Source organism: Ursus americanus, chromosome 20, assembly GCF_024610735.1.
Source record: "Ursus americanus isolate L20-20 chromosome 20, mUrsAme1.1.p, whole genome shotgun sequence".
Taxonomy (NCBI): domain Eukaryota; kingdom Metazoa; phylum Chordata; class Mammalia; order Carnivora; family Ursidae; genus Ursus; species Ursus americanus.
The window spans coordinates 49045528-49060643 of NC_142146.1; the positions used below are offsets into that span (position 1 = coordinate 49045528).

Consider the following 15116-nt stretch of genomic DNA (forward strand, 5'->3'; position numbering starts at 1 on the left):
ATTAAACTCTCAAGTCATACACCGTTATTGTCTAGTATTTTAGGTGACCTTTTTTATCCCCCCCTTTTATTAGTTTTTATTTAAATTCCAATTAACGTGCAGCGTAATATTAGTTTCAGATATACAATGTAGTGTTTCAACATTTCCATATACCTGGTACTCATCACAAGTGCTCTCCTTAATCCCCATCACCTATTTCACTCCGCTCCCCACCCACCTTCCTTCTGGTCACCTTCAATTTGTTCTCTACAGTTAAGAGTCTACTTTTTGGTTTGCCTCTCTCTTTGTTCCCCCCTCTACTTGTTTGTTATATTTTTTAAATACCACATGAGTGAAATCATATGGTATTTGTCTTTCTCTGACTTTTTTCGATTAGGATTATACTCTAGCTCCATCCAGGTCATTGCAAATGGCAAGATTTCTTTCTTTTTGATGGCTTCCACTTGTACATATATCACATCTTCTTTATCCATTCATCAGTTGATGGACATTTGGGCTCTTTCCATATTGTGATAATGCTGCTATAAACATTGGGGTGCATAAATCCCTTTGATTTAGTATTTTTGTAGTCTTTGAGTAAATACCTAGTAGTGCAATTGCTGGATTATAGGGTAGTTCTATTTTTAACTTTTTGAGGAAACTCCATATTTTTTTTCCAGAGTGTGGCTCTGCACCAGTTTGCATTCCCCCAGCAGTGCACTAGTGTTCCTTTTTCTCCACATCCTTGCCAATACCTGTTGTTTCTTGTGTTGCTTATGCAGCCATTCTGACAGGTCTGAGGTGGTATCTCATTGTAGTTTTGCTTTGTGTTTCCCTGATGATGAGTGATGTTGAGCATCTTTTCATGTGTCTGTTGGCCATCTCGATGCCCAGACTTTTTCTTAGTGTTTTCTTAGATTTACCTATGTTGTTACTATAGTCTTTGCTTACCACTCCTTCTTTAGTATCTGATCTATCTAGTATTAACTCCGGCAAGCTGAGTCCATGAACCCAGGGGAGGGTCCCACAGGACCTATCAAGAGGGTCTTTGGCCTCACGAAGGACAGAAATCAAATGGGAGCCGGAGAAAGTGAAACAGTCTATTGAATAGGGTGACTGACAGAGAATAGCAGATGGAACATCTGGGACACTCGGAAAGGAAAGGAAAATGAGTCTTATTGCTTAGGGCTAGGGGTTTATTTTGGAAAAAGGTCTAGGGTACGCGTTTGATTGGGAGGGTCCAATCAAAGGTGAGTATCAGGTGAACAACAGTGTTACTCCATAAATTCCTGAGGGTAGGGGTGTTGATGCCAGTGTCAGCTGAGATTTTGTTTAAAGCTAATGTCCTGGAAAATGTTTGGGATCTGGCTCGTCTTAGGTGTTATCAAGTGTTTGGGGCTTAGGACAAAATTCAGAGAGTGATTCACTTTCTTGCTTCCCCCTTGAAGTGGGAACACAGCTTCTTTGGCTTATTCAGAGGCAAAATATGGAACATGAGTAAGTGGGGCCTAGCAGACAAACAGAGCCAGAGCCTTTCTAAAATGGAGTCCCTTCAGCTTTCCTACTTCAGTATCGTTTTGTTTTACAAATTCATTCTCAGTAAGTTCCTTTAGTGAGAGTTAAGTAATATAATTCTCTCAATTTTTATTTGGCATAGTCTAGCTGGAACCACTTTATTACAGATTTTTACCTTGGGAATTTTCATGCCACATAAATAGTATAAATCCTAGCCCTACTGTCCATCTGAAGTCTGGCCTGATTATAAATTTTCACCAGAAGCTGTTTGGCGTAAATATACCTACCTGAGTCAAGCTGAAAAAAGCAAACATATTTATGTTTGAGGTGGGGAGGCGAGGGAGGGAGTGGGAATAGAGGTTGAGTTTTGTTTTTTCTGTTTTCTAGTTCACGTTTGCATTACAGATGCTTCTTTTCAGTGCCCTCAGCTTTTTGTAGGAGCTGACTTCACTTTTCACATTGCTCTCTAAGAAGTCCCTGGTACTTCTGAGTCCTGTTAAACTGCAGTTCTAGGTTTGGTGAGGCCCGCACGGATAGGTATATACCCCTGGGGCAGCGCCATCTTTAGTACTTACAAGCCTTCCTGAGTTCCTGGCTATGATTTTGGCTTTTCCTTCACTTTCTTGCTGGCTCAGTGGTGCATTTAAAAGGCCTTTAAAAAAAGACTTTTATCAAGCATTTATACGTGTTGCATATAAGGACAGCTTTGAAGGGTCTATTCTGCAACTCGCCAGAACCAATGCATTCCATTCTTAATAACTTACGCATGGTAGCCAGGAGGACTACTTTCTCCTCCATTTCTATAACTCCCCAAATTGCATGACCTTGGACAACCTCTGTAAATCTCAGTTTTCTGAGCTTCATCACCTGGGGGCTCTTCTTAGATCCCTTAAAAGGGAAAATTTCTCAGACTTGCATAACCTCCTTTGGGGAAGGGATTTAGCATATTTGATAAAACCCTTGAATTTCTGGTAAACTTTAATGAGATCAAGATTTCTTGTGGGAAACACACTGGACTATCAGGTGAAAGACAGTCTAAAGATAACTAACCATGCCATTTTTCCTTTGCTGTATACGCTATATCCACTCTTTTTTCCTTTAAAATACCCTTACCAGGAGTGGATCTTTGAATTGACTTCCTTCAAGGTTTTTCTTCTAGCAACGAGACAGGACTAAAACTATGATATATGCTTATAACAGAATAGCCTGAAAAGTTCTCATTAACAAATCTTTAATTTTTAAAAGAATTTAAATGAATCACCTTTATTTTCAACACTCAGCTGTAAGTTTAGAGGCACTATACACAAACCAGCCTGCCTTATTTTCTGCTGGTAATAAGATATTCATGAACTGCAAGGATATTCTATTACCTTCCAAAAGAACTTTTCCTGTTTAAAATTTTTGTGCAAATTGGAAAACAAAATGTAGCTTGAAAAGTTTAAATAGAAATGTTAAGATCAGGTGTGAGTTTGACTTGCATTTCCTGTTGATATGCAAATTTGGGGATTATTCTGGCCATGGCACCCCCCCAACATTCATTATTATGTTAATCAGAAGAAATATATTACAGTTTTAATACATGGGGCTCCCTATGAAGAAATGGAGGACTGGCTACGTGGGGTAAAAAAAGAAAGGACTTTTCTAACTCCTTTTAGTTCACTGTTGATTATGTGAAGTTGAAATAACATTTTGGTAATTTAGCTGAAGCACTGGAGTGTTAGAAGATCTAGATTTCTCACACAATGAATTTTAGTATATCACCGATCTATGCTTCAGTCCTTTCAGTAAAATGAGGATACCAGTAACTCGGCATTTGAATCAAAATAAACAAGGTTCAGGGGCACCTGGCTGGCTCAGTAGGTAGAACACACCACTCTTGATCTTGGGGTTTGTAAGTTCGAGCCCCACTTTGGGTGTAGAGATTACTTAAAAATAAAATCTTAAAAAAAAAAAAAAAGAAAAAGAATGAACTGGGTTCACATTCTAGTTGAAACAATTCTGGATGTTTTTAACTTAGCCAAGCTCCTTATGCTCATTTGTAGGGCAATTACATTCATATTTTAGGGTTGCGTTAGGATTAAGTGGCGACTAACACATGCACCAAGAAAGAGTAAAGCGTGGGGATATGGAGAGAGTACTCTTGAAGCCTTTGTATTAGATTTATCTATATTAATATTTAATAATTGCTTTAACTTAAAGAAAAAAGTCTCTCCGTTGTATTCCGTTTACTATTTCATTAGCAAGTATCACTTTTTCTCCTCGCCTTTCAGCTCTACCATGTAAAGAATGTAAAATCTGTCAGTCGCTTGATGTTAAAAACAGATAATTGCTAGTTCAGGAAAAGTCACCTGTATTTCAGTATAACTTCCACAGGGTGTGTGCGTCTCTGTGTTTGCAATTAGACATGATTGGAAAAAGGAAAGGGACCGCTGCTAAAGCTACTCATATGTGTTTGGCATTGAATAACTGAACAAAAAATCATGTAAGCAAAACAACAACAAAACCAATAGGGGAGGTCTAGTTCTTCTGAGCTCCTTGACATTTACAGCTGCTAAAGGCAGTTTGTATAAAGGAATCACCTCTGTGCAAAAAGTATTTTCTTTTTCTTAAAACTTCCTTGAGAAGGAATCGCACGTCTTACATGAAAATGGTGTACTGCTTGGCTCCATTAAAATGACAAGGGTCCGGACACATAACTAATTTTAGTAGGTAGAGCAGAGACACACCTTAGCCTATTTTTTCTGTGACTCTCTCACTCCCCATCCCCAAGCCTTCAGATACACACATCACTAGATTCCCAAGAGTCAGGAGGTGGGAGTGGGGAGTTTCAGTACAGAATATAGCTCTTGACATCATTTTGGTCTGACCAAGAAAAAGAAAGAAAGGAAGGAAGAGAAGGAAAGCAAACAGAGGAGGAGAGAGGCAGGAAGAACGAAAAGGGAGAAGGGGGTCATGAAAGAAAGAAAAGAAAAAGAAAACAAAGAACAAGAGAACATAAATAATGAGAAAGGAAGGAAGCTTGGATGGAGGGAGGAAAAGGAGCGAGAAAGAGCGAAAGAAGAATGTGAGAAGAGAATCATTTTTGTCTCAGGTTGACTAGGGAGAGCAACAGAACCTTCATCAGCACTACACAATCTCGTAGAGGCAATGTATTGTTTTCTTGAAAGCCCCGAAGCTAAGCAATCCCAAGAATATTTGGCAAAGCCCTTTTGGGAAGGGTGAGGTGAGGGGGTGCTTTCTCGCACACTCGCACACCCGGCCCCCACACGAGATGTGCCAGGGTTCGGGAGACCTAGCGGAAACCTTCAGGTCACCCAGGGAACTGCTCCTCTCGCTCGTCCTGCGGCGGTGAGGCGGGGGGGGGTGGGGGGGGAGCGCCGAGACGCGCGGGGCGCGGAGATGTGCAAGTGGCGAAGCTTGACCGAGCGCAGGCGGGAGCAGCCGCCCAACTCCCGGCGCGGGATCTGCTGAGAGGCCACGGTGAGTCTCTCCCGGTGCGGGTCCGAGGGATGCCCTGTTCCCCCTCGCTCCCCCGGGCCCCGGCCGCCGCGGGGCCCGGAACCTCCCCGGAGTCCGGCCTTGGCTCGGCGCCGCCGCCCGCAGCCCGGAGCCCGCGCCGCTCGGGGCGCGCTGGGGCGGACGCACGGACCGACCGGCGCTCGGCGGGGCTCCCCACGCCCGGCCCCGCGCGCTCATTGGTCGGGATGTGTGTGCTCAGCAGCCTCCAACTTCTCCCGACTCCCACTGGTGAGTCCCGGGAGAGCGAGCCCCCACCTGGGAGCTGGGGAGAAGGGGCCGAAGGGCGCGAGAGCGCGGGCGGTGGGAGCCGGTGGGACGTGCACCGGGCGGGCACAGCCGACCGAGGGGAGCGGCTGCCCGGGAGGCGCACGGAGCAGGGTCAGCGGCTCGGGTCCGGCGCGACGGAGCGCCCGGGACCCTGCGGCCGTGGGCGAGGGAGGCGTGCCCTGGGAAGGAGCCGCAACTAGGACCTGAAGAGTGAGGGAAAAGGGGCAAAGAGGGTGACCTGGGAGGAGGGCTCTGCGAGTGATGTCGGGTCGACTCCTCAGGTTCATTGCCATAGCTCCCTGCAGCCTCTGGGAGTTCTGCTTGGTTGCCGAGATCAGCGCTACCGAATTGCAGGGGGACCGATTTGGGGGCTGGGAATTTGCCATTCCGCTGCACAGACACTGATTTTTTCCCCCCCCTTTAAAGCAAGGTTTGTTATCATTTTGGTTTCAATCGGATTCTCTCCTCATTTGTAACTCACTTTCCTATTTTTACTTTTCTCAACCTGAAGATCCTTTCATTATCCTACCTCTTCATCTTGCCTTAACCTTAGTTTCCTATTATATAATTTATGCCGATAGCGTGCTTAAATCACGGAGGGGTTGGCGCGAGTAGAGGGGCGTTCTTACGTAGATGAAAGTTTCCTTACCTAATCGGTCTCATTCTGTTTGTATTATTTGAAAACAGGGGTAATTGCAACCAAACGTTCCTCTTTTCGCCACTTGATCGAGTCTGTTCCTCCCCCAGGGGTGATGCAAATGGTAATTTTATCCAACTGGAAAGTAGTACCTGACTTGCAGTGTCAGCATTTAGAACCTGCTGATCGGCAATCGGCTTTGAAGGCTCGCAGTGTCTTCACTCTCTTGCGTTATTTCTGGTTCCAGCACATACAGAGATTTGTCCGATACTTTCTTGAACTCAATGCTGTGACTTCTGCTGAATAGCTACACTGCATATGGGAGTGATGTGCTTGGTACTTTGTCAGAGCTCTGTATCCCAGGCCCCGGGGAACACCTACAAATTAAAGTCTCTTGAGTGCCTCCCTCTTCAGCTTCTGCAGCCACAGCCTACATATGGAACCTGTTTCTCCTGCTTCCTGTGCCTCAGTTTCCATAATACAGGCTGTTTCCGTAGTGTACCCTCAGGGGCTGGCAGAAATGCTAAGGTGGTAAAGTGTTGTGAAGGTGAAAATCGCTTTGGTTTCTAGACTTCCCTATAACAAAACAGTGACCCTGTAGGGGCTTTGATTTGACTCTACCATGAAGTGATGCCTTCTCTCGACTGGTGGAAGAATTGCTGCATTATGTTGCTTTGAAACAACAAAGCAAAATAATCATTTATTCTTTCGGTGACGGTATTAAGCTGAAGTTCACAGATTTCTTGGTGGCTGAGATCTCCTAGATCTCTGTCCTCTCCTGTGGAAGTGTCTACTTTTTGGTGTAAGCTTTTCTGACCACATCTCTAAATTGAGATGCAGTATTTTAAACGTGTTAGGTTTTTTGTTTTTGTTTTTTTGGCATATCCTACTTTATATGGCACTGTAAGTATCAACTTTATAGTTTTTTTGTATTCTTTTGTGTAACTGCCCCCTTCCCTCCTTTCCCTAAAACCGGTTGGGTGTGGTTGAGGTGGATTTTCCAGTGTCTGGGAGTTGGTGATATATTCCATCCTGATGTTCAAGATTCTGAGCCCTGTTTCATAAAGGAAAACAGTGAACCCACCACAGGTATCTGGACATGAATGACAAAGTTAACTGGGAAGTTACACTGGCATCATTTCTGCTTTTGCTCAGTGCTGTTTGAAAGTGCTACTTAGGAGCAAAAGACTGAAATTTTGCAGAGTGTTGACAAGAGGGGCAGATGGGGAGTTTGCAGGTGATTCAAAGATGATATCCTTTTGATGCCAGTAAAAGGACTAACAGCTTTAGTCACTGCCTTTATTTCCCTGTAACGGTTTCTGCAGGCTGAGGTGCACAACCATTGAGAGCCCAGCTGCTCTGTACCCCAATCTCAAGGGTAAGGAGGAGAAGTGAGAAAACAGTCACCCGGCAGGGAGAAAGAACGACATGCCTCCCTACTAGTTTTCTTGCTAGTTGGAAGCCTGGTGGTGCCAAAGAGCACCTTTAATTTAACCCTGTGACTGCGCTGGTTCCTAGCTCTGGAGAAACTGATTGCTGCTTCTAAGAACTAAAAAGAGAAGTGGATCGTATTATCTCAGAAATACCTTTCTCTAGGTTATCTTCTGAAATATTAGAGCAGGAGGACAAATACGCCAGAAAGGGAAATGTGATTAATATTCAGACGCTCTTTAGGTCGTTCTTGAATTCTTCTGGGGAAACTGGAAAAATTATTCTTTTTATTATTAATCTCTCTGTACGGTGTCCAAGTACTAAATTCGGTCCCATCTTTTCTTTCCCCAATCACATCCCTATTAAAACTCCAAGGACCACGATCAATGCAATTCCATATCATAACCCCAGGGGCTGTGAGACTAAGCCTACATGAGTTACATAACCATTAAGTAAGACATTTTAACATTCGGGTACATTACATTCCACTTTTATTGAGCAGACACAGTTTTCATGGTCTAATAAAATATTTTTATTTGATAGTCTGTCCTTGGTTATAGCCTCGTGTAATCAAGAGAACAGCATGCTTAAGACTTTGTATCCAGAACTCTAAAGTCCAGTTGTCGTTCACTTATTAATAACTCACTGGGGAGATTAAATTCCTAGTTATCAGTGGGATCTCCCAGGCCACACTTCAGATATAGACTCTATTTCGACTTTATCCCGTGCCTCAGTTTCCACAAAGCACACTCTCAGGGAATTGTGGGTATTCGACAAAGATCTTTAACTCTTAAGAGTATTTCTGAGCAGTCACTTCATCTAGGAACTAAATTATACGCTTAATTTGTACCAAGCTATAAACAGCTAGTCTGTTAGTTTACGATGCTCTTTTTCTACAGTCATGCAGAAAAATTGAAGTCTGAGCTTTGGTGGATGGTCGATAAAAAATCACGAGGCCTCTAAAAGGAACATAATGAAATTTAATATTTAGGCTTACATCCCCTCGATTTCCCTTCCCCTCCCCAAAACTTCTGCAATAAGATCAAAAATAACTTTTATTGTGTGATGATATATTTTTATTTCTAGCAGTGGCCAAATGTGTTCTTTCTAAAGGACATTTACTAGTTGTGTAGTTGGGCAAATTACCCGAATTTTCTGTGCCCCAGTTTCCTAAAGTACAGAATTGGAATATTAATGCCCACCTTACAAAGATTAAATCAATTAGTACGTGTAAAGTACTAGTGACTGACACATGGGATGTACTCAATAAATGTCAGCTATTATTAGTAGAAGTATTAATATTAATTTAAATACAAATTAAATAAGTATCTTAACAGTCGTTACCCTGGCCTGCAGGGTAGAATTTTTTTAATCATATATTTTTTCTTCTTCAGCTGCACAAAGAAACATTGATTAAGGCTTAATATCTTTCATCCCTGGGTATAAACCACTGACTTTTGCCTTAGTGAGTGACCATTTTCAGAATGTTGTCTAACCAGTTAATAGATACCCACATCAGCAGTAGCTGTAATTTTGAACTGTAAAAATAAAAGTTGTTTTTAAGACTAAAAATTAACTGTCACAAGTGTTTGTTCCTTTTTGTTTTTATCTGTAGTCGTGTTTCAAATTATTGCTTAGTCAAAACCTCTAAGTATTAGTCATTGATTTCCATGCTTATAAAGGAGGCCCCTGGCGCAAGATATAAAACTCACCTTTGATGTTGTCCAAAGTTCAGAAGGGTGAGTTTAAAACTTGGCTTTATGATGGTGCAGCAATTATTTGCTTATGAACTGCCGAAGGAAGCCTGGGTAAGTATTTAGCCATTAGCCGAGTCTTCTTGCCTAATTTTGTTTAGATTTTCAGTGATATATGTATATATAAAAGAAAGAAGAAAAGAAAGAGAGAGAGAGGGAGGGAGGGAGGGAGGATAGAAGGAAGGAAGATTATGACCTGTCATTTCAGATTCATTGTCTCTATACTCTTTGTTTTCAGAATCGAAATCCTGACTTTCAACAACAATTTATTTCTATTTAAAACGAATTAACCTTTTACTTTTTATTTAGCTGCATTAAGCATTTGGAAAATTGTACACATTTCCTCTTCTTTTTCTCTTTATCGGTTTGTTATTACAGTTTGTTATTAATAGTATTTAAAAGACATTTATTTATTTATTTATTTTTAACAGATTTTAGGTGATGGGCAGATCAGAAAGTCAGATGGATATAACTGATAGCAGCACTCCAAGGCCAAAGAAACAACGATGGACCCCACTGGAGATCAGCCTCTCCGTCCTTGTCCTGCTCCTTACCATCATCGCTGTGACGATGATTGCACTCTATGCAACCTATGATGGTGAGTTGTTCCCCCGCCTGTGCACACATACATGCACAAGAGAGTGCAGTCTTCATCTTAATGCTTTTTTCATCTGCCAAACAAATGTATTAAGGGTGGTATAAAGATTCCTTCACGAAATGTAACATCAAAACAAATGGAACGTGTCAAAACAATGAACTCTGACTGAAGTATAATGTCTTGTGTGTTTGAGCTAAGTTATTAATTGCCAAGTATATTTAGTGCACACATGCTTATTTTATAGAGTCTAGCGTATGGTTTTATTTAATTAAAGTGTGCACAATTTTATGGCCAACTTTAATTAGTGAAATTTGTTGTGTCGTTGAAATTCTAAAGGGTTTCACAGGAATCTAAGCGGTCTAATTTGAGTCTTAGAAGTTTTTCACACTAAGGAATAGAAAAGATTGGTCCCTTAATAGGAAAAGAAGAAGATTACCAGACTAAAACGACTGATGATTTCAATTTAATAGACCTAGGTCTTAGTGGGTAGAGGTGATACAATGAATGCATTGTTTTCCTCATAATAAAAGTTTTAAATTAAGATTTGCCTATTTTATTTCTGTGTATATTTTTCTAGCTATTGACAATGATATATAATACTCAGGTTTCAGCTCTTGCTTTAAGGAACTGGTTATTTAGTTGGCAGTTTTTGATAGGGAGAAATTAGAAGACCGTATTGCAAATATTTATGCATGTACTCTTCTTTTTCCAGACGGTATTTGTAAGTCATCAGACTGCATAAAATCAGGTAAGAAGATGGTTTTTAAATTTAATAGTTTTATAAGTAATGTATAACATTAAAAAATCAAATGCTAATAAGCAACCATCCCTACATTTTCTTTGTTTATACTTTTATTCCTTATACCTCATTGATTTATAGTCAAGGAAAATCTAAACGCATTTAAGTAGTAGATTAATTTGCTAGTTTATTCTAAAAAAGAATGCACTCTTTTCATACCTGGAGTGTTTGGTAGGGTGATAGAGAACTATATCTCTAGCTTTATGGAGCTTGTCATGTAGCTGGAGCAAGAAAATCAACACATTGAAATGGTGAGCCTCCTATCATTGTGTTAATTTCTCGATGCAGGTCATGAGACGGGTAAGAACTAAGAAGGGAGTGAAATGCTGTCTGTAAAGCTAGGTGGAGAAGTAGAAATTTGGGAGGGGACTTGAAACAGGGCTAGGGTTTGGAAGTGGAGGTACAGAAGAGGGAATGCAATACAGGGAGAAAGAACAACAGAAATAAATCATATTGTTGAGAAGCAGTGAAGATGTAGGCTTGATAAATAGGGACACATTATGGAGAGCTTTGAAAGTCCATGTGTTAGCCTTGATGAAGGAGAAATGGGTATTTTGCAAAACAGATCATTTAATAAGGCAAAAGCTGAAAGGTGATTCTAGGAATGCCGGGTTGGGTGGGTGGTGTGAGAAGCAACGAGCCAAAGAGGGTGGGCAGGTGGGGGCTGCTGTTGCAATGAAGGTGTGCGTTGGGGAGCCCCCCGCGGTGAGATGGGACAGCTGTGTGACAGTATGAAGGGAGAATTGGATGGCTCAGGGGAACGGACCTGCTCAATGAAGGACGTAAGGCTTTAAAAATGAGGCCAAATTTTAAAACCTAGGGATTCAGGAGAATGGTGGCAATGTGCACAGAAATAGAGAAGTTGGGAGTTAAGTTTGTTTTAGGGAGAGAGAGATGTGATGAATATGGATTTGGACATGTGGGGTCTGAGCCAGGGGTTTCACGCAAGTGAGGAGAGACAGAAGGAAGGTAGAGACGGAGTATAAGAAGATCTGTGGTGCATTTAGGATCTGTCCAGGGGTGCTAGGTGAGGCCTTGGGAGTATTTGAGTTCCCAAAACAGAGATGAGCTGTAAGGGCCAAACTTAAGAAGACTTTGAGAATTAGAGTGGAAGGAAAAGAAAAGTCAGAGAAGGGAACGGGGAAGGTGTGTGGAGTTGCAAGATGTCACATCAATTAGAGTGTGGTGCAAAAAAGAAGAACATTTTGACAAGGAAAAGAAAGGTCACAGCTGAGCACCACACCCTGGGATATGAGCACAGTATTTACCTTTTGTCTCCTTTGGCAGGAGATTCTAAACCTCCTTTCTAATGTTTACATTTCTTCCAAGAAATAACCTGTCCCAAATGATTTTGAACCATTTGCTATAGATGGTTTTATCTGGGTTTTTGCTATTCTTTGACCTTTGCAAAATAATGGTGAGAAAACAACTCAGGATTTTAGGTGGCAGTCTAATGTTCCAACTGTTTGCCCTCTGCTTTTCTCTATTGCTTTTTGATATTTTCACTGCTGTAGTCGTTCTGGATCACCTGTGCACTGGCAAGACACCTAAGACATGATGTGGGTGACTGGCGGGAGGCCCGATTGGGACATCAGCCATTGGCTGCTCAACATACTATAGGGACTTTCCCATCTGAGGGCTTTCCCAGAAACCAAAGAAGTTTCTTTATTCCCCAGGAAATGGCTGCACAGATACCCAGGCTGGGAGATGTCCAGGGTCACTGTGCCAGAACTGGTGTGTGCCCAGGTTGTCAAAGTTACCATTTACTCCTCCCCCGAACCCTCCCGCACTCTTCTCTCTACCAGCTGCTCTTATTATATGCTCATTACCTGTTTTGAGAAACTCCTGCTTACATATTAACCTCTAATTATCTCCAAGTTTCTCTGTCCTTAATACACCTGACATGTCTTTAAAGTCTCTTAATTTGTAGATTCTCTCTTGCACTTTCTCTCTTTCTCTGTTTTTCTTTCTTATTTTGTTTTCGAAGAAACTGAATCCTTTCACTAGGTAGGCATAGAGATCTGGGCAGGTCGCTCTAGTGGCACTACCCCAATTAGCAATGTGATATCTGGAATCTGGAATCTTAGATGTGACTTCCTGCTTAGGGTTGGGGCTTTGGCTTTTTTTTTTTTTTTTTTTTTTTGTAATAGTGCTTGGCAAATCTCAATTCGTTAAGACCTATTTGACACGTATCCTTTGTAGGTTAGAAATCATAGCAAATGTAAAACACCTCCAAAACTGTTTCTTGGCAGAGAAATGTATACAATGGAAATAGTGTCAGTAGTAAACAGAGTTGCTGAATGACTCTGTTTTTAATCAGCTCTGTTTGTTTACAAGCTGTTAGAATACTTTCATGTTTATAGTTACTATTCTTCCTGGGAGAAAAAAATAAAGATGAAACTCACTCTCATGGATACAGTATTCACACTCATGCCTGTTCACACAGCCACGGTCCCCTGCTGGTTAGTAAAGCTTTTCTACTATAGAAGATACAACTACTGTTTTTAGAAGTTGCTGCAAATTAACAAAGTTCTAGGGGAATTCTTGGGCAGAAGACAGTGTTAAGGAAAGGGAATGAGCAGAGTCCAGTGGATGGAAAGGAAGAGAAAGATGGGGAAAAAGATGATGAAAAGAATATAAAGTCTCCTACTGACAATTCTAGATGACTTCGAAAGACTGGGAGAATTCAAACCCAAGCACAGAAATTCTTGAGAATTGAGAAAGTAGGTATCGATAGACAAGGTGCTTACTTGTAGTGAAAGTCGGTTCTAACTTAGATTTTCTCTGGGTGGATGAGTTTGTCACGGCAAGTGATCAGTAAGCTGCACAGGCTCCCAGAGCCCCAGCTGCCCTCACAGGGCTGACATGGACATAATTGGAAACATTGGTTATGACACCCAGGCTTTGACTGGAATGTCACATTTAAGAGAAACATACATAGACTCAGATATGACCAGATATCTTTAAGGAGCTAAGGCTGACTTTATGGAGCCAATAAAGCTCTTGGAAAAATAGCCTAATACCTTGCTTACAAGATTCCTAGTACCCTAACCAGCCCTGTAAACTGAATATGAAGACCTGATGGGAAATCACCACAATAGTTCACATATAGACAGTCTATGTGCCTATTGCTCTCTGGGCCACTCAGAAAGATCACTGGACACATTTAAATTACAAACCGGGGAGTGCCTGGCTGGCTCAGTCGGTAGGGCATGGGACTCTTGACCTTGGGGTTGTGAGTCCAAGCTCCACACGGGAGGTAGAGTTAACTTAAAAAAATAAATAAATAAATTACAAGCCAGGGGAAAACAAAAACAAAAACTCTTTGATCCTTTGAAGTCAAGGACTAGAAGTCCAGTCATACTAAGGCAAAAATGAAATACTGTCGAAGGCCGTGGATCATCTTGAAATGTATTTGGTAGTAGGTACTTTAAATCTGAGCATCTGTAAATTTAAATATTTAGAATATACACAAATGATGTTTATAATACATACCTAAAGATAATTTGCATGTGTATGAAATGTATCAGTATGAAAGATTATACCAAACCTAAAATAAAATAAACACTACTTAACAAATAACAAGTTAAGGCAGTGTTCAAAACCCTACTATTAAAGCATGAGTAATATTATTCAACTCTTATTTACCCTATAAGATTGTCAAAAACACGGAGTTATAAAGCTTGCTTGTGATTCCGCAAACTTCTCCATGTAAATCTAAATCCTGAAACTGGCTTCTGTTGCACTGCAACCTTACTAACTCAGAAGATTTCAAGGAATCACACGCTTTAAATCAGAGCTTCTCAGCTTCGTAACTGTTGACATTTTGGCCCGGATAATTCTTTGTTGGGGGAGGGGGCTGTCCCGTGCATGATAGGACATTTAGCAGCGTCCCTGGCCTTTTATCCACTAGATGTCTAAAACCATTCCCCTCCCAACTTGAAACAACCAAAAACTGTCTGCAGACATTTCCATGGTCCCCTTCGGACAGTAGAATCCCCTCCATAGGGGATTGGCTGGAATGATCTCAAGAGATCATCCAGTGCTTTCCCCTTTGTGGTAGGTGGAATAATGCCTCCCTACAGAGATCCACTTCCTATCCCCGGATCCTGGGAATAGGTTACCTTGTTTGGAAAAAAACAAAACAAAACAAACCCCCCAGACTTCGCAAATTTGACTTAGGATCTTGAAATGGGGAGATTATCCTCGATCATTTGGGTGGCCTTATGTAATCACAAGCATTCTTTTAAGGGGAAGGAAGCAGGAGGGTTAGAAACAGAAGGAAATGTAGCCACAGAAGCGCAGGAAAGCAGAGGTTGGAGTGAAGCAGCCACAAGCCAAGGAACGTGTGCAGCCTCGAGCCGCTGGAAAGGGGAGGGAATGGATCTCCCGTACATCATCGAGAACGAACGCAGCGCTGATAACCCTTTTTAGAACTGTACGATAGTAAATGTGTGCTGTTTTAAGCCACTGGGTTTGTGGTCATTTGCTCTAGCAGTCAGAGGGAACGAAGACATCCCCCATAGCTGCTTATTTTAAGGCTATCTCTGAAGAATTCAAACACGCACACACATACACACGCGGGCGTTCCCCACCAAGCTGTCGCTTCATTAGTAA

The 15116-nt window shown here is 41.7% G+C and overlaps 1 protein-coding gene across 6 annotated transcripts in view; it reads left to right on the forward strand.

Moving 5' to 3' along the window:
• Nucleotides 1-4840: 4840 nt before the first annotated feature.
• MME (membrane metalloendopeptidase) overlaps nt 4841-15116 on the forward strand; it is a 96516-nt gene continuing 86240 nt past the window's right edge. Inside the window, exons 1-3 of one of the 6 annotated variants that reach the window (XM_045812206.2) lie at nt 4841-4974; nt 9534-9700; nt 10413-10448. In XM_045812206.2, the coding sequence (XP_045668162.2) occupies nt 9544-9700; nt 10413-10448 (193 nt within the window). In that variant the 5' untranslated portion in view covers nt 4841-4974; nt 9534-9543. The other 5 variants (XM_045812233.2, XM_045812223.2, XM_045812214.2 and 2 more) reach the window with 5 other exon arrangements.